At 41.7% G+C, this 23,225-nt stretch overlaps 1 protein-coding gene across 1 annotated transcript; it reads right to left on the reverse strand.

Annotated features, from left to right (window-relative positions):
- Window positions 1-1,561: 1,561 nt before the first annotated feature.
- On the reverse strand, window positions 1,562-19,147 carry CRYBB1 (crystallin beta B1). Its single transcript, XM_073582674.1, has 5 exons — window positions 19,005-19,147; window positions 10,985-11,103; window positions 6,585-6,717; window positions 4,677-4,819; window positions 1,562-2,857 (listed from the first exon to the last, which is right to left on the reverse strand). The coding sequence occupies exons 1-5, from the start codon at window positions 19,137-19,139 to the stop codon at window positions 2,674-2,676; spliced, it is 714 nt and encodes a 237-aa protein (XP_073438775.1). The 5' UTR covers window positions 19,140-19,147; the 3' UTR covers window positions 1,562-2,673.
- Window positions 19,148-23,225: the final 4,078 nt, after the last annotated feature.

Genomic DNA, 23,225 nt, shown 5'->3' on the forward strand with positions numbered 1-23,225 from the left:
GCACCCAGATGTCGGACACGGTGGAGGAAAAGATGCACGCAGGTGGTGGGCTCTGTTTCTGGGAGCGTAAGCAACAGAGTAAAGCTAAGTGGTGCTCCCTTGTTTTGTTATTTTTCCTTATGTGTGTTTAGTGCAGTGGTGGGATTAGTTTCCGCACCGACCAATTCCCTAGTGAGGGTTTAGGTGCAGGGCGAGTCAGGGTTTTGAGGTTCCTGATCGTCGCCCGGTGCGGAACCGGCCTAGGAAATGCTAGGAGTGTAGAGACACTGACTCAGGGGAGTGCAGGAGGTCTCCACTTCCCTATCGCAGGGCCACCATTGTTAATGTTACCCAGGTTCTCCCTATTCCCTTTGTCTTATTGTATTAGTTACCGGCCTGCGGGCCGCGTCACATAGGACAATTACACGTGCCGCATCCGGGGCACGTGACACTATGCACCCATTGGTGCCCCCATAACACTATCGTTGAGCCCTGATGGGTTTCCATGACATCCGGAGGTCTGCTGAAGACCCCCTGCCTCTCATCCTGTGATTGCCAGTTTCTGGCTGGCCGTTCAGTGGAGACTGTGACTTTTGCTATATACATCAATATTGCGGTATTGCTGTACATAACGCAAGCATTCGGATGACCGCAAGTTCAAGTTACCTAAAGGGACTGAACAATACAGTGTAAAGTGAAAAAAAGTTTAATAAAATGAAAAAATATATATAAAAATTAAAATGGTCCGCTTTATCCCCCATTAAAAATCAAGAAATTAAAAAAAACTTAAAAATACACATGTGGAATCATTGCATCCTTAAAAGTCCAACCTATCAAAATATAAAATTAATTAACCTGAAAATGGCGTAGTGACAAAAAAATATCATTGTTTACTGGAACACTGCAATAAGAGGCAAACAAAACATCATATCTACACCAAAATGGTATGAATAAAAATGGCTCAGGATGCAAAAAACAGGCTCTCACACAGGAACATTGATCAAAAATCGAAAATGTTACAGGTTTTGGAAAAAAGCGAGACACCAGCAAAATCTTCGTTTTTTTAAACAAATTTCTGACTTTTTTTTTCACCACTTAGATAAAAAAAAATAATATGCAAATTTGGCATTGCCGTAATCCTACTGACCTGGGGGAATCATATTGTCAGGTAAGTTTTACTGTATAGTGAAAATGAGAAATAAAAAAACATTGTGGAATTGCACTTTTTTCGAAATTCTACTGCACTGGGAATTGGTTTCTCGCTTTCCGGTGCATCACATCATAGTAGAAATGGGGTCATTCCGAAGGAAAACTCGTCCCGCAAAAAACAAGCCCTCATATGGCTATATTGAGGAATAAAATGGATATGGCTCTTGGAAGAAGGACGGTAAAAGGCGAAAATGCAAAAATGGAAAATAGCTATATTGGGAATGAAGTAATATACGGTAGGTGCTTTCTCTTATTGGTTTTCAGGATTGCTCATGTTCTTTTACATCGCTGTTCTGTATTCACAGTCCGGTATAGAGGATAAGCTGAGCAGAATGATAAATACTATAGGTTTGTTGGAAAATATTGTGTTTTATTCATTGAAATCTCTAGTGCTTTTATACATGAGTCCAGTGGGCGGTCCTACTAATGATTGACAGCTATCTCTGCATGCAAAGTCATACGGGGAAGACTATTCACTTGCATTGTTGTATTTGATCTGCAACATGGATCATAGTAGGACATAAGGACATGTGAAAAGGGACATTGACTGTAATGGATCCGTTATCTATTTCTAAAACAACAGATAGCGCACGCACTAAAGTAACAAAAAAAATGACTGTTTGAAAGTACCCTTGGAAGGTTGAAATTAAGAAAAGGGTTTTCTGTTTTCAAGAACGTTGTGTCCCTAGACCCAATTTGTTGTAAAACCGGTTGCCCCAGTGTCTGTTTTAGTATACAGTGCTGAAGTCACTGTGTCAGCGCTGCAGCCAATCATTGAGCTCAGCGGTTCATGCATTAAAAACATAGTAGCGCTTATGTTCCCCAAAGGTAGATATATTAAAAGGGGTGGTCCAGCACCTAAAATGTATTTTCTAACTATCTATACTTACAACTTAACCACTTTTGTAATTTGCTTTATTACACAACACCCTATACTTCCCCCTATCCAGCTAATCCCGAATTGTGTTTTATTTTCGGTACTTCCTGTGGCGTTTTGTTTGAGAGATGTCGCAGGAAGCTGGGGCTGCACTCACCCCTTGCAGCGTCCATCACCCCACTTGAAGCAGGACGTCACAGGGGGGAAGCGCTGCAATTTCTCACCGGATTCTTGCATCACTTCCCCCTCTGAAGACGTTGTGGATCCTGGGTGATGGACACTGAGGCTGATGTGTGTGCAGTGTGTAAGTGACTAGGGTGTAAGGCTAAATACGTTTTAGGCGCCAGAACACCCCTTTAACTATAATTCTCTACTGAGAATTGGGTATAAAGGCTTCTGTAGTTTAATCATGATTTTGATTTAGATGTTAACCAGCCCTTATACCACAGAAACTGTGTTTATTTGCATCATAAAGTAAAGTACATCCATTAAGTGTGCAATATACAACAAATTAGTTGACAGAGTCATTAAAAAAAATGGTGATGAGGTCAATTAGCAAGAAAGATTCTTAAAGGTTCTCTGTCAAGTTGGGGGGGCATCTGGCATGTTCACTTGGTGGTGGTAGCGGTAGGGATAAGGAAACATCCCTTTTGATGCCATTGCATATCTCTGATACGACGGATAGACTGGACCTGGGGCTGGAAGGCACTCCATTCATTCCAATGTTTATAATCACAGGTTTCAAACAGGTATTGGTAGCCTCTGTATCCGGGATACTGATATCCGACCCAACTGTACAAAAGCAAAAGCAAGGCTTGTGATTATGTTTCTTGGATGCTGGATTTCAAAATGACAGGTTTTTATAAAAAATAATTGCAAAGAAAAAATCAGATTCACCTTGGAAGATAAAAGTTTTCTGTCGCTTTTACTTTTTTTCTTAAAGGAAATTGGTCAGGAGGGTTTTTCTATTTATTCTGAGAGCAGTATAATGTAGGGACAGAGAGCCTGATTACAGGGATGTGTCACTTATTAGGCTGTGTGCTGTAGTTTCATTGCAATCAGCAGATAATTATCACTGACTGACTACATCTCTTGCAAGCCAGTCTAGCCACTTTCTAACCCCACCCCCACCACTGATTGGTAGCTTGTGTACAATGTAAACAGGAATCTGCCAATCAGGGGCATGGGCGGGATTATAGTCCACTCAATATTCTGGCAACTGCTACATCTACAGTAGAGAAAACAGGGATTATATCAAAACTCCATCAAGCACACAAGTAACTGATAAATCAATTTAATCAGACTCTGCCCCTAAAACATGCACTGATTTTACACAGCAAAAACCTGCTGACTGATGTCTTTTAACAGCTAAACTGGCCAAAATAAGATAAAAAAATCATACACTTCCTACCCGGACCTGTTGGAGTACCTGCAATGCCGGCAGTCAGTTGACATTGTTATGTCACATGACCAATGCAGCCAATCAGTGACTGCTGATAGATTGAAGCTTTCACTTTTCTGTCAGAGCAAATCTCCACTTTAACAAATTACTGAAAATCTGCAGCCACTCAAAAGCTGCTTGACCACGTCACATGACTACCGTAAGACATAGTTCCAAAACGAGGTGTGCTGCAGGTCAAGGAGGTAAGTATATTATTTTCTCTTCTGTTATGGACACTTTAGCCGTGAAGAAAAGGTTGTCAAGTCGTAGACGACCCATTTAAATATACTGTAGTATATATTTTATAAGCAAAATGGACTTATGGATAGTCAAAGGGAACCAGTCACAAGACAGAACGCTATTAACCTGTACATATGGAGTTAATCTGTAGGTTAAAAGCATCTGAACCTGCCCGGCACCTGCACCCCCGGAAGAAATGAACTTTATTCCTCAGTTCCTCATTGTAGCATTTGGGTTTCAGTTACGGGGGTGGCTGTACATGGAAAGGGGCTGTGACCTCGCCCCAGGTACTGACTGACAGCCGGCCCTAATGCTGAGTTGCTGTCAGTCAGCGCCGGGGGGGCGTGGTTACAGCCGCCACTTTCTACTAACAGTGTGGTGATTGAACCCGCGTCGGCATCAAGCATGTTCAAAACACTATTAACCTGCATATTAACACCATATTCCTATGCAGTTATAATTTTCGAGTAATATTGTACAGTGGTCTTCTATATTTCATTGCATATCATCCTATTTTTTGATCATTTAATATGAAAAAAATAAAATGTAAAACTATATTCTTTAGTCTAGAATTAGAGTTGAGCGACTTTGGTCGGATCGGGTTTCATGAAACAAAATTTGAGTCGGATGAAACTGGTCCGACTAGGGCAAAAAAAAGTCGAAGTTTCGTCCGAAACCCGACCCCAATGCAAGTCAATGGGGAATAAAAGTCGGCATTGAGTGGATGAATGTCGTCCGCTCAATGCCGACTTTTATTCCCCATTGACTTGCATTGGGGTCGGGTTTCGGACGAAACTTCGACTTTTTTTTTGCCCTAGTCGGACCAGTTTCATCCGACTCAAATTTTGTTTCATGAAACCCGATCCGACCAAAGTCGCTCAACTCTATCTAGAATTTATTATCTAACCTTCATTAAGATTCATGACTTACGTTCCACTAGGAACTTTCACGCTTCCCACGCGGTCACAGAATCCATAGGCCCACAGGCTGGGCACGTCATCCTCAGTGATTTCCATCTTGTTGCCCTTGAAGTCGGCGGATTCGAACAGGGTGATTTTATGTTCCTGGCTATCCTACAAGTATACAGAAAAACACTATAATTACGGTAATTGGATTCTCCAGTGACACTATAGGGTTGTTTTAGTCCATTACCTGGAAAATGTAAAAAAAAAAAAAAAAAAAAAGACGTGTAAAACCCTTTCATTGCTGCTAATTCATTTTCTCCTACTGCAAACATCAATGTTGGACAATTTGTTATGTTTCCTCAGAAATAGTTTCTACTCATTTGTCGTCTTTAGTAGAAAAATTAAAAATAATCCTGCTTTCTGGTTTTTTTTTTATACTTACAGGGTAAATGTTTTTATTTTGGCGACTGATTTAATTTTGCTAAGAATTTGACATCAGACAGTGTTTGGCACGGATCCTATGATTTCACACTCTTTCGATTCTGAACATAGTCTGTCTGTCGTGAACTGGTGAATAGGAAGCTGGATTAAAAGCCTGGGACATTGGTCAAGAAGAGGCTGCAAAAACTACTGTACACAAAGACACTACCAGAATAAACTTACTCTTTCTGCATATAAATTGAGCTACTTCCAGAATGCTGCCCTTCATCTTTAACAATTCATAATAAGAGTGGAAGTAATGGTACTTTCAGGAAATAAACCTTTCACAAATGTAGATGTGAGATGTAAGTCTGGTAAGAAAAGAAAACATCAGGCTTATGTCTATATGTATATACCACAAGGATATTGCTTAAAGGGTTGGTCCATTACTTTGAGAACCCCTTCTCAATCACTGTGTTCCCACATGTAAAATAAAAAAAGTCTATACCCATCTCCAGTCGGGGCGCCATTCCAGCGATGTCGGCGCTTGGTCTCCAAGGGCCCTCGTGATGTTATGTCCTGTGAGCTCTGCAGGCTCCAATCAGCAGTCAATACAATCTTATATCCTTTGGAAAAAAAATGACATCTGGAGGAAGTCAGAAAGCAGCAACAGCTCTCACTTCTTCCAGATTGCAGGAAGTGAGAAAGAAGTGGCCAATGATTGACTGCAGGACTGCGTGAACAAAGCGTCAACATCACTGGAACAGTACTCGCCCCGGCGGTGAGTATAGGCTGTTATTATTTTACGTGGGGGAATATAGTGATTGAGAAGGTGTTGTCTGAGTAGTGGGCAACCTCTTTAAGAGCAAGATACTGTTCTTGGCTCGGACACCAATTTTTGCCTACTTTTTGTTTGTAAAGGCATTTAGAAAATTCTTCCCTAAAGGCATCGTGTCTTGTCCTCAAACACTATATCTCCAGATATAGGGTTAATCTGCATGTTAATGACCATCTAAAACTGCGCTGTCCTCATACTCCAAGTCCATATAGTGGTAGAAAATTATCTTTAATCTTCACAGCACCGTGTGTCTTTCAGTCATAAGGCTCAGTATGTCGTGAGTGGCAACCGAAACCACGCTCCGGCACTGACTGACAGCCGACTCTGTACTGATGCACTAATATAGGCGGCATTGGCTTTTTTAAAGCTTTTTCAATTTTTCACCTGTTATTGGGGAAAACAGTGACAACTTCAAGTCATTTGCATCAATCACTTGCTTGGTCCATGTAGAGCCTACATGTCAAAATGTGGCCTGCGGGCCAAATCTGTCCCAGAGGGTGATTATATTTGGCATACGATACTGGCACTGACCCCACCCGCCAGGTATCAGGTCACCTTACACCTTACGAGTCACCTATTATATGGGCCCCATAGCAGGCACGTAAACTGACTCAATTCCAAGTATAATCCTGCTTTTATGATTTATTTAGGGACCTAGAAATGTCTGAAACTTACCATTCGGATGGGGCGTAGGGACACGAAGCAGTCGCTCCTATAGCTGCTAGACCAGGTATCCCAACGAGGATACTCGCCCTTCTCCAAGATAAACATCTCGCCACGGAAGTTGGACTGCTCGAAAGCAACCCAGCTGAGAAGATGGGTACGCCGAGTCCACATATCACATAGAGAACAACAGAACAACATTAAAGAGCACAACAAAAACGCACAACATGACAACATTAGAAGAGAAAAGTGAAAAGAATGAGAATATAATACAGGACTATATGCATCTATAGGAGTAATCCTAGAACTAAATTCTACATGTTTGATATTTAAATACATATATTAAAATAAAGACATTATAACACGTAAAACACTGTGGATCAAAGTCTGTGTTAAGAACATAATTGTTCTGGGATATTCTTAGAGGCTAGATCTGGGTTCTCACAAATATAAAAAATAATAAGAGGAAAGAAACATTAATTATCCAACTTTAAAAAGGAAACAAAAATAGCTGCAAATGTTATAATAAAATCACCATTAATTATCTCTTCATTTTATCTGGCAATAAAATTTTGACACACTGAGGGATCTTTATTGGCTTTGTTTGCAAGCGATAAGTTTGTCACCGCTGCTGCTAATCAGTGGCTGCAGCGGTCACGTGCCTTACAAATGGCCTCTGCAATGGTAGCCTTGATGCCAGTGTGATAGCACAATTGTCTTCTGCAAATGTATACTTTCTTCTTGCGAGCAAAGGCTGGAAGACCACAGAAGTCTCATCACTGGATGAGAGATGAATGTGGTTTATTTTGGTATTTTATATTACTTACAGCTATTTTTAAAAACTTTTGAAATTAAGGTAACCCATGTCACTCTCCGCCCAGCTAGATCCATCTAATTCTTCATCCCTAGGCACGAAAATCATGTCTGTGTAAATCTACTGATCTCTCTGACTTGTCCTTCTATGTAAATAGCATTATCCATATATATTTAAAAGACAAACATAAAATCATTTATAATATGGATACAAATGGAAAAGTTTCCTGATCAGGGTCTCTTTTATATAAATGCTGTTAGTCCATCCTATACACCCTATTAGACTGTATCTAATATAAATCTACGGTAATTCAGAGTAAGACCTTTTATGTATGTATACAGCGCACAGGCCTGGCATACTTTGATGAATCATCCTCTAAGGCTAATAAATCATATATACTCTATATACATTTCAATATATTTTACTGTGTATAAACAAACCAGTGTAATCATTCTTGAGTAGGAAGATGTGGGAGTTTATTGCTACCTACATTTTTCACTTATTTCCGCATGTCACATTCATGGACCAGACAGCTACTCATAAATCAGCAAAAGGACATCCAGCACTGGCTCTGTCTCCTCCAATATTGTCTAAGCTGAGCCTTAGCCGCTGGCGCCAGCTATGAGATATCTATACTGTACCTATAATATTTCCAACTTGTTACCATTAAACTCCAGATGGGGATAATAATTTAACACTACCAGGAGAGTGAGATAAATTATTCTCAGTCATTCAGTAAATAACACAAATTGTGATCTCATTCTGGGCAATAATAATTCTTCTCAAGCCCAAAATTGGCTAATAAAACATAATTTAGGGGGAAAAATATATAATGCTTGAAAATATCGTGTTTGTAAGAATAATAAAAATGTAAGGAAAATATTTTTTTTCCTGTTGCTCGTATACAGTAAGTGTGCTTTCATATACAGTGGGTACGGAAAGTATTCAGACCCCTTTAAATTTTTCACTCTTTGTTTCATTGCAGCCATTTGGTAAATTCAGAAATGTAGACATTTTTGCAAATTTATTAAAAAAGAGAAACTGAAATATCACATGGTCATAAGTATTCAGACCCTTTGCACAGTATTCAGCACCCTTTTGAGTTAGTACAGCCATGAGTCTTCTTGGGAATGATGCAACAAGTTTTTCACACCTGGATTTGGGGATCCTCTGCCATTCTTCCTTGGCAGATCTTCGGATGGTGAACGTTGGTGGACAGCCATTTTCAGGTCTCTCCAGAGATGCTCAATTGGGTTTAGGTCAGGGCCAGTCAAGAATGGTCACAGGGTTGTTCTGAAACCACTCCTTTGTTATTTTAGCTGTGTGCTTAGGGTCATTGTCTTGTTGGAAGGTGAGCCTTCGGCCAAGTCTGAGGTCCAGAGCACTCTGGAGGAGGTTTTTATCCAGGATATCTCTGTACTTGGCTGCATTCATGTTTCCTTCAATTGCAACCAGTCGTCCTGTCCCTGCAACTGAAAAACACCCCCATAGCATGATGCTGCCACCACCATGTTTCACTGTTAGGATTGTATTGGGCAGATGATGAGCAGTGCCTGGTTTTCTCCACACATACCACAAAATTTATCACCAAAAAGTTCTAACTTTGTCTCATCAGACCAGAGAATCTTATTTCTCATAGTCTGGGAGTTCTTCATGTGTTTTTTTTAGCAGACTCTACTCGGGCTTTCATATGTCTTGCACTGAGGAGAGGCTTCTGTCGGGCCTCTCTGCCATAAAGGCCCGACTGGTGGAGGGCAGCAGTGATAGTTGACTTTGTGGAACTTTCTCCTATCTCCCTACTGCATCTGTGGAGCTCAGCCACAGTGATCTTGGGATTCTTCTTTACCTTTCTCATCAAGGCTTTCATCCCACGATTGGTCAGTTTGGCTGGATGGCCAGGTCTAGGAAGACTTCTGGTGGTCCCAAACTTCTTCCATTTAAGGATTATGGAGGCCACTGTGCTCTTACGAACCTTGAGTACTGCAGAAATTCTTTTGTAACCTTGGCCAGATCTCTGCCTTGCCACAATTCTGTCTCTGAGCTCCTTCGTCAGTTCCTTTGACCTCATGATTCTCATTTGGTCTGACATTCTACATTTCTGTTTTTTTTCAGTCAAGATGGGGTGCAGAGTGTACATTAATGAGAAGAAAATGAACTTTTTTGAATTTACCAAATGGCTGCAGTGAAACAAAGAGTGAAAATTTTATAGGGGTCTGAATACTTTCCGTACCTACTGTATGCCATTATGATACAGTTTTTTAAGGCAAATCTGAGAGTATTTAAAAACAGGAAAAAAGAAGAGGCAATGTAGAGTATTTCCTGCCTAGTTACTCTTCCATTAGGATTCACTTCTGATATTGGCTTCAAAAACGCCATCAAAATTCACACATCTAAACACAAGTTTTGCAGATCGCACCTTTACTTTTTCAAATCGCTTCCTCTATTCTCCAGAAAATCAAGTTCTTCTAATATGCTAATTAGGGTGCTTGATGTACCCTTGGCATAGCCCAGAAACTCCATGTTGCATGTGGCCTCCTCCCACTCTCTTGATTGACTGGGTTCTGCAGTCGTGGCTACATGCAAATTGAGTCGATGAAGCGATGCGTGCAGCTTGTTGGCCACACCAAGGGTACATCAAGCACTGTAATAAAGATATTAGAATGAACATTTTTTTGAGAACAGAGGATCAGATTTGAAGACTCAAAGTGCAGTTTTTATAGCTATCTAGGATATGTGCATTCATTTTACTGTCACTTTGGACTGATCATCTCCCATTAATATTAGCATATTTTGAGGACATTTATTATTATTACTGGCACATTATTTGAGAGATGTCCCAATTCCTCTCCCTATGTAGCGGTTACCCCATTTATCAACAGGTGCACTACTTGTTGACAAATGTGACTTGCTCTGTGTCCCACTTCTTGCAAAGAAATGGTTTTGACAGCAAAAGCTGTGGCCAGTCCGAAATGTAGTATTACATGGCAGCCATTCAGATGTAGTAGAGGAAAATCAAAGTTCACCAAAACAGGACCCTTTGTCTTCTCTCAGTTCTGTTAAAAGTGTTGTGACCCAAGTGTTGTCCATATGTCCTAGTAATTATCCTCTACTTCCCAATTTAATATTTTAATTAATTGGACCTATGAGCGATCCTCGCTGGGCGTAAGGTGGTTGTCTAGACAGCACTCCTGGCTAGAACACAGTTGAGTCTCTCCAAGACATTTAAAAACATTAGGTTGCAATGGTTATTATACTAGCATCTATACACTATCTAGCTGGTAGCTGATGTTGATGGTTTACTATGTTTTAATGAAAATACAAAAAAAGCACTTTTGCTTTCCCAAACATAGACTTCATTTATCAGTGTAAGAAATGCATGTTGTTCTATGGTTGGTTTGTTTTGGCAAAAATGACAATATTTCCATTGAACAGTTTAGATAAAATGGGCCTATGAGTTTTAGTTCATTTTTCTTTTCACTAAAAAAAAAACAAAATAGAAATAAAAACAAGTAAAATTGAATGTCTGTTCTTTCTAATAGTGTTTCATCAATACTGATAACTGAAAAAGGGAATGTCAGCTGGTGCTTCTAGCACTTACGGTCCAGAGTCGACAATAACACTGCGTACTCTGTCGAAGCCTCGTTCCCCAAGGTTTACACACTCATTCAGAAGTTCCATGTGTCTTCCTTGGAAGTTCTCTTGTTCAAAGATGATTACCTGGAAAAGAGAAATTCTTCATTTGCACAAGGATAATTTTTTGGTTCAGATGTGGGAAAATAGATAATGGTTTATATTTACTATAGTTGACGTGAATTGATTTTCAGGACACCGGTCCATTGACCGAGTCGCTAATCTGGAGTCACTAGCCTGGAGCCATGAGAATCTCCTTATTCCTCTCAGCATTTGCAGCTTTTTTTCGATAGCTGGCCTGTCATGACATCAACATTGCGGAGTGATGTGGATGTGAAGGATGTTGAGCCAGGCTGACAAATCAAATGAAGAGCTGCAGATACCATCAAGTAGGAGGTGGTACTCGGCACTCCCTTCCATTGACCACAGATTACCAATTACTGGCCAGTGGACTGGGTTCTGTGAATTGTTTCACGCCAATGCTAATATTTGCTGAAAATCTCTTATTTCTTATTTATTTGTGGATAAAAAAACAGCTTTATACATTTACCCTATATATTTTTATTTGATATGTTTCTGGACAAATTGAGTGATATTTTGTCCTATTACTTGCTGCTGTGCACTCTAAGGTCTTGCGCTTAGCGCCGTTAGGAATTTTATATTCATAGCTTTATACATTTCTTTACAGGTGTTTCTTGAGTAACAACGGCGTGCCTACCCTTGTATTCGTCTTATTTTTAATATTAGTGTTTTTTTGTGTTTCATGCTGGTTAGATTTTATATTTTTACTACATATTGTTCAAAAATTATTACAGTGAATATAACATGTTTAACTCCCTTCCCAACATCTGTCATACAAAGTGTTAAGGGCGGTAAAGAGCTCAGTCCATTGCATACAGGGTGAGTGCCAGCTGTGTTATACAGTCACCATCTGCCTCTAAAGTAGCGCTGATCACTGCTGTTTAACCACTGTGAGAATCATGTGGGAATAGTGGATGAGGGCAGGTATATCTCGCCCAGATACCTTTCCTATGTGGCCTAGTCTGATCAGTATCTCACCTGGTGACTAATGAATAACGGGAGTCGGATATAAAATGATGCCAGGTGATTGTGTGAGCGTCTCAGCCTGGGGACACAGAGAGCCTGTCTGTGTGAGAGACACACGTGAGTGAAAGCAGTGCCCACTGCAACTGTGGTTTGGTTGGATGGGAGAAGCCCGCCAGTTGGTAGTTAGGTTGTACCTTGTTTAGTTAGTGCCGGACAGGCAAGGATTTGTTTTATGTTTTATTTCCTTTATGCATTGCTTTCACCTTTAATAAACCTGACCCAGTGTCAGTTATACCCGGACCCCGGCTGTGCACCTGAGTTTCATGCTGAACGCACGTGACCTTTGACCCCAGCAAAAGGCGATCCCGGAGTGTTTTATCACATTGTGGTGGAGAATGCGGGCATAAAGTTGGAAGCATGAGCATGGAGGACGTGGTGAAAGCGCTGGTACAGTCCACCGCCGTCCAGCAAGAAGCTAATCGGGTGGTGATGGCCCAGCTGAAGGAGTTGGTGGACATGACAGCTACCGATCATTCGCTTCTCCAGCAGGTGGCGCAGCGCCTGGCAAGCTTACCTGAGGTTAACTTGGAAGCCGAGTTGAGAGTGATTCACGTGAGTCGGTACTGGCAGAAGATGACGACCGAAGATGACGTCGAGGCATACCTGACCACGTTTGAACGGACGGCGGTGCGAGAAAAATGGCCGAAGGCACGATGGGCCAGCCTGATTGCCCCGTTTCTTTCCGGTGAGGCCCAAAAGGCTTATTATGACTTAGAACCTGAAGCCGTGCAGCACTTTGACAAACTGAAAGCCGAGATCTTGGCCCGGCTGAGAGTGACGACCGCTGTCCGTGCACAGAGAGTGCATCAATGGACTTATCAGCCGGATAAACCACCGCGGTCACAGATGTTCAACCTGATCCACGTGACAAAGAAGTGGCTACAACCCGAGGTGCTGACAGCGACAGAGATAATCCAGAGAGTCGTCATGGACAAGTACCTGAGAGCTCTACCGCCAGCCCTGAGGAAGTGGGTAAGCCATGGAAATCCTACGACGGCAGATCAACTGGTGGATCTGGTTGAACGTTACTCCGTGGCTGAAGGACTCCGAGACGACGCTACCCCTCCTCGTTCTTCATCATCTCCACGTGGAACCGGTAAGACTGTTCCAGGGAGTAGGGGAGAAGGAAAAATCCCTAAGACAGTGGGGGAGGAAACCGGGACTGCCCGCAATGCGAGGCCAAGAGTAACGAACTATGGTCTAAGCAAGGGGCCCGTTAGGTGTTTCCGCTGCCAAGAGATGGGCCATATTGCTGCGATCTGTCCGGTCACTACTGAACCCATGCAGTGCGACGTCACAGACTCTAAAAACCGCATGTCTACGGTTGCACGGGTAGTGAGTGTGAATGCTGGTCAAAAGGATGTGGAAAAACACTTGTGTGATTTAACTGTTGATGGCAAAAATGTGGTGGCATTGTTAGACTCGGGAAGTGTGGTGACTCTGGTGAAGGCCAGTCTGGTGTCAGCCCCGACTGGACCATCAGACAAATTTTCTGTAACGTGTGTGCATGGAGACACCTGTTCGTACCTGACCACGGTAATATGCATTACTACTTCCTATGGGTCTGTGCAACATAAAGTGGGACTCATCCCTGCGTTATTGCATGATGTTATCTTGGGCCGGGATTTTCCCCACTTCTGGCAATTGTGGGAGAATCAGTTGATGCCCTCGGGTAATAGTGTACATGATTCTTCTCCCAGGGCGCGTGTGGGTCCCGAACCCCTGGAAGAGGTCTCCCCGGAAGACTCGGGGGAAGAGTCTGCTGGAAATTACCTGCAGTTCCCGTTTTCAGTCATGGCGGGTGATACGAAGGAGACCAGGGAAGAGGAGGAGGCCGACAGCCTTCCACCTCCCCGTTTGCCGGATTTGGAAGTTCAGAAAGATGACTTCCAAAGCGAGCAAATAAAGGATCCTACCCTTTCTCAGGCTAGGACAAATTTAAAAGTCATAAATGGGGTACCTGTAGAACCTGGCTCTAGGCTGGCATATCCTTACATGGTCCTGGAGAATGATTTACTATATCAGATAGAGAAAAAGGGGGAAGACACGGTGCAACTATTAGTCGTGCCAAAACCCTACTGGCGACAGGTGCTGGACCTGGCCCACGGACATGTGATGGGAGGTCACCTGGGTGTCCAGAAAACCACCGAAAGGATATTACACTGTTTTGTTTGGCCAGGCATGCATCACGATATTCGTGTATATTGTCCTGACTGCCAAGCCTCTGCGCCTAAGCCCCGGTTCTATAGCCCTTTGGTACCCCTACCTATTATTGAGGTCCCGATTGAGAGGATTAGGATGGATTTAGTTGGGCCCCTTCCACGGTCTGCACGTGGACACCAACATATCCTGGTCATCTTGGATTATGCCACTCGTTACCCGGAGGCCATCCCTTTGCGTAACACGGCCACCAAGACAATTGCCAAGGAACTGGTGCATGTGTTTAGTCGGGTCGGTATACCAAAACAGATACTCACCGACCAGGGGACTCCCATTATGTCCAGGGTAATGAAGGAGCTCTGCCGGTTGTTACAAATCGAACCGTTACGCACATCCGTATATCACCCTCAAACAGACGGGTTGGTCGAACGGTTCAATAAAACTCTGAAACAGATGCTGAGAAAGGCGATAGACAAGGATGGGAAGAACTTGGACTATTTACTTCCGTATTTGCTTTTTGCCATCATGGAAGTGCCCCAGTCTTCCACAGGGTTCTCGCCTTTCGAGTTATTGTACGTCCAACGTCCTCGCGGACTGTTAGACGTCACCAAAGAATCCTGGGAGGGTCAGGTCACTCCGTTTAAAACAGTGATAGATCACGTATCCCAAATGCAGGACCATATTGCGGCTGTTATGCCTATCGTCAAAGAACACATGATGCAGGCTCAGGGAGCCCAAAAAAGAATCTATGATAGGGGCGCCAAGATCCGTACGTTTGCACCCGGAGATAGGGTGTTGATCCTGGTCCCCACGGTGGACAGTAAGTTCCTAGCAAAGTGGCAGGGCCCCTTTGAGATTAAGGAAAGAGTTGGTGAAGTAAACTACAAAGTATACCAGGCAGGTAAACAGAAACCTGAACAGGTTTATCATGTAAATCTGATAAAACTCCGGAAAGATCGGTCTGCCTTGTCAGCGGAGCTGGCCCGTCCCGTCTGCTCGCATACCGTACCAGAGGTACGGGTTGCAGAGACTCTCTCGGAGCGGCAAAAGACTGAGGTCAGGCAGTTTCTACTTCACAACCAAAAGTTTTTCTCAGAAAAACCCGGGCAGACTATGCTAATGAAACATGACATCGTAACGGAACCTGGTGTCACAGTTCACGTGAAAACCTACAGAATTCCGGGAGCGCGCCGTGAAGCCGTTTCCCGAGAAGTGAAGGCAATGTTAGAATTAGGTGTCATTGAGGAATCGCACAGTGCTTGGTCCAGCCCGATTGTGTTAATTCCTAAACCGGACGGCACAATCTGGTTCTGCAATGACTTCAGGAAACTGAATGCGGTCTCAAAATTTGATGCTTACCCTATGCCCCGGGTCGACGAGTTAATAGATTGGTTAGGAAAAGCCCGGTATATTACGACCCTAGACCTAACAAAGGGGTATTGGCAGATCCCTCTGGCGGAGGCTGCCAGAGAAAAGACGGCATTTGCTACGCCGGAAGGTCTATTTCAGTATGTGTATATGCCGTTTGGACTGCACGGAGCACCGGCGACCTTCCAGAGACTGATGGATCGAGTCCTGAGGCCACATAGGCACATCGGCCTATTTGGATGACATTGTCATTTACAGCTTGGACTGGGAGACTTATCTCCAGAAAGTACAAGCTGTGATTGACGACCTGTGGGAGGCAGGTCTAACCGCGAACCCCAAGAAATGTCACATCGGGCTAGAAGAAGCCCAGTATTTGGGGTATGTAATTGGGAGGGGTGTTGTTAAACCCCAGGTTGATAAGATTCAAGCGGTTCAGGACTGGCCGCAACCTGTCAACAAGAAGCAGGTGCAAGCTTTTCTGGGGATCGCCGGCTATTATCGCCGGTTATTATCGCCGGTTCATACCCAATTTTGCAGCCATCGCTACCCCCCTGACGGATCTTACCAAAGGGAAAGACTCCGTCATGATTAAATGGAATTTAGCGGCTGAAGAAGCCTTCCATAGCCTAAAACGGGCACTTTGCTCTCAACCTGTACTGGTGACTCCGGACTTCCGCAGCGAGTTTGTGGTACAAATGGATACCTCTGATACCAGTATCGGGGCCTTACTGTCACAAGTGAGGGACGGAGTGGAACACTCAGTCCTCTATCTCAGCAGGAAGCTGAATAAACATGAGCAAAAGTATGCGGTAGTAGAAAAAGAGTGCCTAGCCATTAAGTGGGCTCTAGAGGCCCTCAAATATTACCTGGTGGGCAGAAAGTTCAGGCTGATCACTGACCATGCCTTCTCAAGTGGATGCACTTGCACAAGGAACGGGGTACAGATGGGGAATGCAGATGCCCTGTCCCGAGTGCACTGTTTGGCGGGTGTCATTGCTGGACCAGAGTGGTCTGAGCAGAGGGGAGGGATATGTGAGAATCATGTGGGAATAGTGGATGAGGGCAGGTATATCTCGCCCAGATACCTTTCCTATGTGGCCTAGTCTGATCAGTATCTCACCTGGTGACTAATGAATAACGGGAGGCGGATATAAAAGGATGCCAGGTGGTTGTGTGAGCGTCTCAGCCTGGGGACACAGAGAGCCTGTCTGTGTGAGAGACACACGTGAGTGAAAGCAGTGCCCACTGCAACTGTGGTTTGGCTGGACGAGAGAAGCCCGCCAGTTGGTAGTTAGGTTGTACCTTGTTTAGTTAGTGCCGGACAGGCAAGGATTTGTTTTATGTTTTATTTCCTTTATGCATTGCTTTCACCTTTAATAAACCTGACCCAGTGTCAGTTATACCAGGACCCTGGCTGTGCGCCTGAGTTTCATGCTGAACGCACATGACCTTTGACCCCAGCAAAAGGCGATCCTGGAGTGTTTTATCACACCACTTAAATGCTAATGTCAATCTATGATAGCGGCATTTAAGTGCCAGATAGTGTGCTAATTCTCCCCTTATCCCCTTAACATGATTATGTGGTGCAAATGGGTTGGCGTGACAGGCAAGGGTCTACAATAGGTTCCTGTTGCCATCATCTATGCGCTCCATAGGAGTTCAGTAAATTCACTATATACTACAATACAAAATTATTGAAGTATACAGTATATTATGAACAAATATGATAGCGGGTTGAAGGGACTAATTTTTTTTTAAAAAGATTAAAGAATAACAAAAAAAAAACAAAAGTTTGAATCATCCCCCTTTTCCCAACACAAAAATAAAGAAATAAAAAAGTAAATATTTTCTATTGCTATGTCCATGAAAGTCAGATTTATCAAAATATAAAATGATTTAACCTGTACGGTAAACGCCGTAAAATAAAAAATTGAAACATAATTGCTATTTTTTGGGTAATTGCACCTCCAGTTAAAAATCTATACCAATAAAAATTGTTTTACAAATCTCTGAATTTTTTCACCACTAAAATATTCAAAAGCTACACAAGTTTATTATTACTGTAATTGTACTGAACCGGAGAATAATGTTGTCAGGTAATTAATACGTCACAATGAGCGCCACATGGACACAACCCAAAAGCAATGGAAGAATTGTGTTTTGTCTCACTATTTTACGTTACTTGGATTTTTTTTCAGTTTTTCAGTACATATTATACTAAAATAAGTACTGTCATTCAGAACTACAACTCATCCCCCAAATAAAGAAGTCCTCATATCACTATGTCGATAGAATAGTAAAAAGGTTATGACTCTTGAAAGTAAATTGAAAGTAAAGTAGGGAAAAAAAAACGAAAAAATAAAATTGGAAAGGAGTAAAAGTTTGTAATGCATCCTGTCCATAATCTAGGATTATAGGCTGTGGATACAGTGACAGAGCTGCATATTTACATACAGCTTTTCTAGTATTAGTCTTGTGTGCACAGAATATTTCCAAAAGGTCAGAAATCAAATACACTCTTGGGAAAACATTGATTTTGTCAAGATAAAACAGTGTAACAGATTCGTATTATTTAACAGCTGTTATAATAATGTTATTATTATTGTTATTATTATTATTATAATAAGTATTTCTCTATATACATTTCTTATAAAAAGTACTTGTAATACTGTATTAACACTTGAAGGAGTTGTCTAAATTTGGAGTTCAAGTCTGTAATCACTCTGTTACTGCAGACCTGTGAATCCTTACAGCGTGTACAGTGCACGCTGTCAGGACTCTCCGGCCCCGGGATCAGGCAGTCATGTGTCCGCAAGTATGGGATTGGCATACTTTAGCCACATTCCTACTAGATGTGTCTAGCCTTGCTTAGTATACTTCTACTGAGCAAGGCTGTGCATGTCTAGTCGGCACATGACTGCATGTATGCAAATAGCATACTTGCAGTCATGCACCTGCCTGCTCCCGGTACTGGAGTATCTTGACAGTGTGCACTGTACATACTGTCAAAATTTACATAGACTATCTGCAGACTTATATCCCATACCTGGACATCCCCTTTAATGGTTAATTAAAAGGATATAGAAGCCATACCAATTCATCATGAGTCATTATCTTTGACTAGGAGCCACAATATCATGGATCCTGTGAAGGCAAAAGCCATGGATAGTGCTAGTGTTAACTGAGCATAAATCAGACACACTGCCAACAAGACCAAATGATATATTAATAAGATTGCAGCAGTTCAATAGTACTATGGTTCTTGTGGTATGTGATAAAATAAAATCTATGTCATTAACTCATGTCTATACGGAAATATTTCTGATAAGTTTCATATAGTTGGACCGTCTTACCTTGAAGGTTCCAGGGTTGAGTTCACCACCTTTAACGGGCTTAGTTATAGGTACCGGAAGTGGAACAGGGGTTCCCTTTTCCTTGGTATCAGTGCCCTGGCTCGCAGCAGCAGCAGCTTTGGGTGTCTGAGACATTTTGAAGCTCTAGTTCTAAAATCTGAATGAAAAAGTACTATGTTTAAAGATACCAGTGACACATTAGTTGTGTGTCCCTCAATATACTAATAACAATAGTAACCAATGCCACTCTAAAGTCACCAAGCCTTTTTTCCATCTACAGAACCTTACATTCTCTATATCTAAGATATATTTTTGCCATATTTTTTTTAATGGTACTCTATTTTACCAATGTGACAACCATCAGCTAATAATCACGGTCAGGATGGATATACTCTGCATGATGACTCAATTAAGTGTGCATGGCATACCAAGTGATTGACAAATTACTACGGATTGTGCACAAAAGCTTTGTCACGTGCTTGGTACTACGTAGTTCTTACCTGATGGAGGTGATCCTTGCTGGTGCTAACAGGCTTGTTGCCGGAGGTACTGCAGGACCCAGAATTTATACCCTGGCAAAGGCAGACTTGGAATAGTGGAGGACAAAAGAAATCAAAGCTCATCAGTGTCTGCTTAGGAAGCTGCTAGTCATCACATATTTCAATGCAGCTAGTCATCTGGAAACAACCACCATTTATTGCAGCTGAACCAAGCAGTTTACATTGTTGGTCAGAAGTGTGCTAAGTATGTATAGCTGAAAGCCCTGACATGATATTTCGGATCCTGTAAAGGTTTTACTTGTCAAACTAAGCATATGGTTAATATTGCACGGCCTAGACATTGAGACATTATGGGAATATTCTGCATTACTGGTTATTTTATGCTAAAATACATATTAATGCTTAAATCTTGAACTAGAACAACGTGGGAAGGGAAGCAAAAGACCAGAAAAAGCCATACACCTGACAAATGCTATTGAGAACTCTGCTATTAGAAGTGGAAAGGAAGAACAAAGACAAAATAATCTAATTAATAAAAATATTGGAGAAAGAGAAACCTATCACAAACTAAAATGTTTCTATACTAATGCACAAAGCATGGGCAACAAACAAGGAGAATTGGAGCTACTAACGCAGGAAAAGAAATATGATGTAATTGGAATCACTGAAACTTGGTGGGACAATACACATGATTGGAATAGAAGACTAGAAGGATACAACTTATTTGCAAGAAACAGACTTGATAAACGAGGAGGAGGTGTCGCATTATATGTTAGAAACGCGTATATCTGCACAGAGATTGAAGCTTCAGAGACTGGGAGTTCTGTGGAAACTGTTTGGGTAAGAATACAAGGACAGAACAATGGAAAGGACACCATTGTAGGCATTTACTACAGGCCGCCTGTGCAAGCTGAAGATATGGATGAACTCTAGACATAGTTGTCATGGGAGATTTCAACTATCCAGACATTTGTTGGGAATCTCTCTCAGGCAAAACTAACAGGTCAAGGAAATTCTTATCCTCTCTTGCTGACAACTTTATCTTCCATATGGTAGGAGAGAAAACAAGGGGAACTGCTACCTTGGATCTAATCCTTATAAACAGGGAGGAAATGGTTGAGGAGGTAAAAGTGGCTGGGACCCTAGGAGGTAGCGACCATGCTATTTTAGAATTTTGGATAACTAGAGGCGGAAGACCTGTGAAGACTCAGACGTCAAGGTTAGATTTCAGAAAGGCAGATTTTAAGGGATTCAGAAAGAGAATTGGAGGGATCCAATGGCTGGATATCCTTAAAGACAAAAATGTCCAGGAAGGATGGGAAATCTTGAAAAATGAAATTCTCAAAGCACAGTTGTTAACAATTCCGAAAAGAGGGAAGAATAGGAAGCATTTAAGGAAACCAGGATGGATGAACACAGAACTTAAGCACATGCTAAAAAGGATGAAAAAAATGTTTATAAAATGGAAAGAGAGAGGCATATCTAAAGAAGAATATAATGCTGCCTGCAGAACCTGCAGGGCACAAATCAGATTATCTAAAGCTGAAAATGAATTGAGGCTTGCAAGAGATGTCAAAAGCAATAATAAAGGATTTTGGGGATATGTCAAAAGTAAAAGAAAAATCAAAGATGCTATAGGATTTTTACAGGATGAAAATGATGAAATGGTAAGACGGGATGTTGAGAAGGCTGAACTTTTAAATTCCTGTTTTGCATCTGTTTTCTCTCAGAAAGGAATTGTAACATCAACTGTTCTTCACTGTCCTATTAAGGGAATAGAAGAATCCAGGATATCTTTAAACAGAAAGATAGCGAGGAAACACTTAGCTAACCTAAATGAATTCAAGTCTCCAGGTCCAGATGAATTACACCCCAGAGTACTGAAAGAGATAGCAGAAGAAATTTTTGAACCCCTCTCCATAATCTTTGAAAATTCTTGGAGAACAGGAGAAGTGCCAGAAGACTGGAGAAGAGCAAATGTTGTTCCTATCTTCAAAAAGGGGAAGAAGGTGGACCCAGGCAACTATAGGCCGGTGAGTCTGACTTCTATACCAGGAAAGATCTTTGAACAAATTATTAAACAACATGTATGTCAGTACCTGGATAAGAATGAAGTGATTAAACAGAGTCAGCATGGGTTTGTAACTAATAAGTCATGTCAGACTAACTTAATTTCCTTCTATGACGGAATCACTGATTGGGTGGATCAAGGAAATGCTGTAGATATAGTATATCTTGACTTCAGCAAAGCATTTGACAAAATCTCTCATACAATCCTTATTGAAAAAATGACTAAGTATGGAATGGACAAGGTAACTGTTAGGTGGATTCATAACTGGCTTAGTGATCGGACCCAAAAAGTGGTCGTAAATGGCTGCACATCCAGTTGGAAGAATGTCTCAAGTGGGGTACCACAGGGCTCTGTCCTGGGCCCTGTATAGTTCAACATCTTTATCAACGATTTAGATGAAGGAATTGAGGGTAAACTGATTAAATTTACTGATGACACAAAGCTAGGAGGGATAGCTAATACTAGAGAAGAGAGAGAGAGGATTCAAAACTATATAAATAAACTGGAGAAGTGGGCAGCAACTAACAGAATGGTTTTTAACAGGGAGAAATGCAAAGTACTACATCTGGGCAATAAAAATGAAAAAAACATATACAGAATGGGAGGAATAGGGCTAAGTGACAGCACATGTGAAAAAGACTTGGGTATACTAATAGATCACAGACTGAATATGAGTCAACAGTGTGATGCATCAGCAAAAAAGGCAAATGCAATTCTAGGATGTATTAACAGAAGCATACAGTCTAGATCATGTGAAGTCATTATTTCCCTCTACTCCTCTTTGGTCAGACCTCATCTGGAATATTGTGTCCAGTTTTGGGCACCACATTTTAAAAAAGACATCAACAAACTGGAGCAAGTTCAGAAAAGAGCGATCAGAATGGTGACCAGTCTGCAAACCCTGTCTTATGAGGAAAGGTTGCAGGATTTGGGAATGTTTAGTTTGCAAAAGAGAAGACTGAGAGGAGACTTAATAGCTGTCTACAAATATATAAAGGGCTGTCACATTGTAGAAGGATCAACTTTATTCTCATTTGCACAAGGAAAGACTAGAAGCAATGGGATGAAACTGAATGGGAGGAGACACAGATTAGATATTAGAAAAAACTTTTTGACAGTTAGAGTGATCAATGAGTGGAACAGGCTGCCACGAGAAGTGGTGAGTTCTCCTTCAATGGAAGTCTTCAAACAGAGGCTGGACAGACATCTGACTGGGATGATTTAGCGAATCCTGCTTTGAGCAGGGGGTTGGACCAGATGGCCCAGGAGGTCCCTTCCAACTCTACGATTCTATGATTCTATGATAAACTAAGTAACGGAACATGTAGGTAAGAGATGAGATATAATAACTTATAACTCACAAATAATGACTTTTTGTTTAGCTTCTGTTAACAGAGAAGTTGTTTTCTGTCTTAACAGGTTCCACTGTTTTAGCGACAACCAGTGTCAGACTGGGGTGCCAAGGGCCAACCAATAACATTAACTTTGGGGGCCCACTTTTCACCTGTATACAAATATTACATGACCATGGTTAACAAATTTACCTATATCTTTATATAATAATAACCTGGGTAGTTTGGTTAATGAATGATGAGATGCTGCTTTTTCTGAAAAGAGTGAATCAAGTGAATTATGAGCAGTACTGCCTAT

Source organism: Dendrobates tinctorius, unplaced genomic scaffold, assembly GCF_039654945.1.
Source record: "Dendrobates tinctorius isolate UK_male_01 unplaced genomic scaffold, ASM3965494v1 ptg000073l, whole genome shotgun sequence".
In the NCBI taxonomy this organism is placed as follows: domain Eukaryota; kingdom Metazoa; phylum Chordata; class Amphibia; order Anura; family Dendrobatidae; genus Dendrobates; species Dendrobates tinctorius.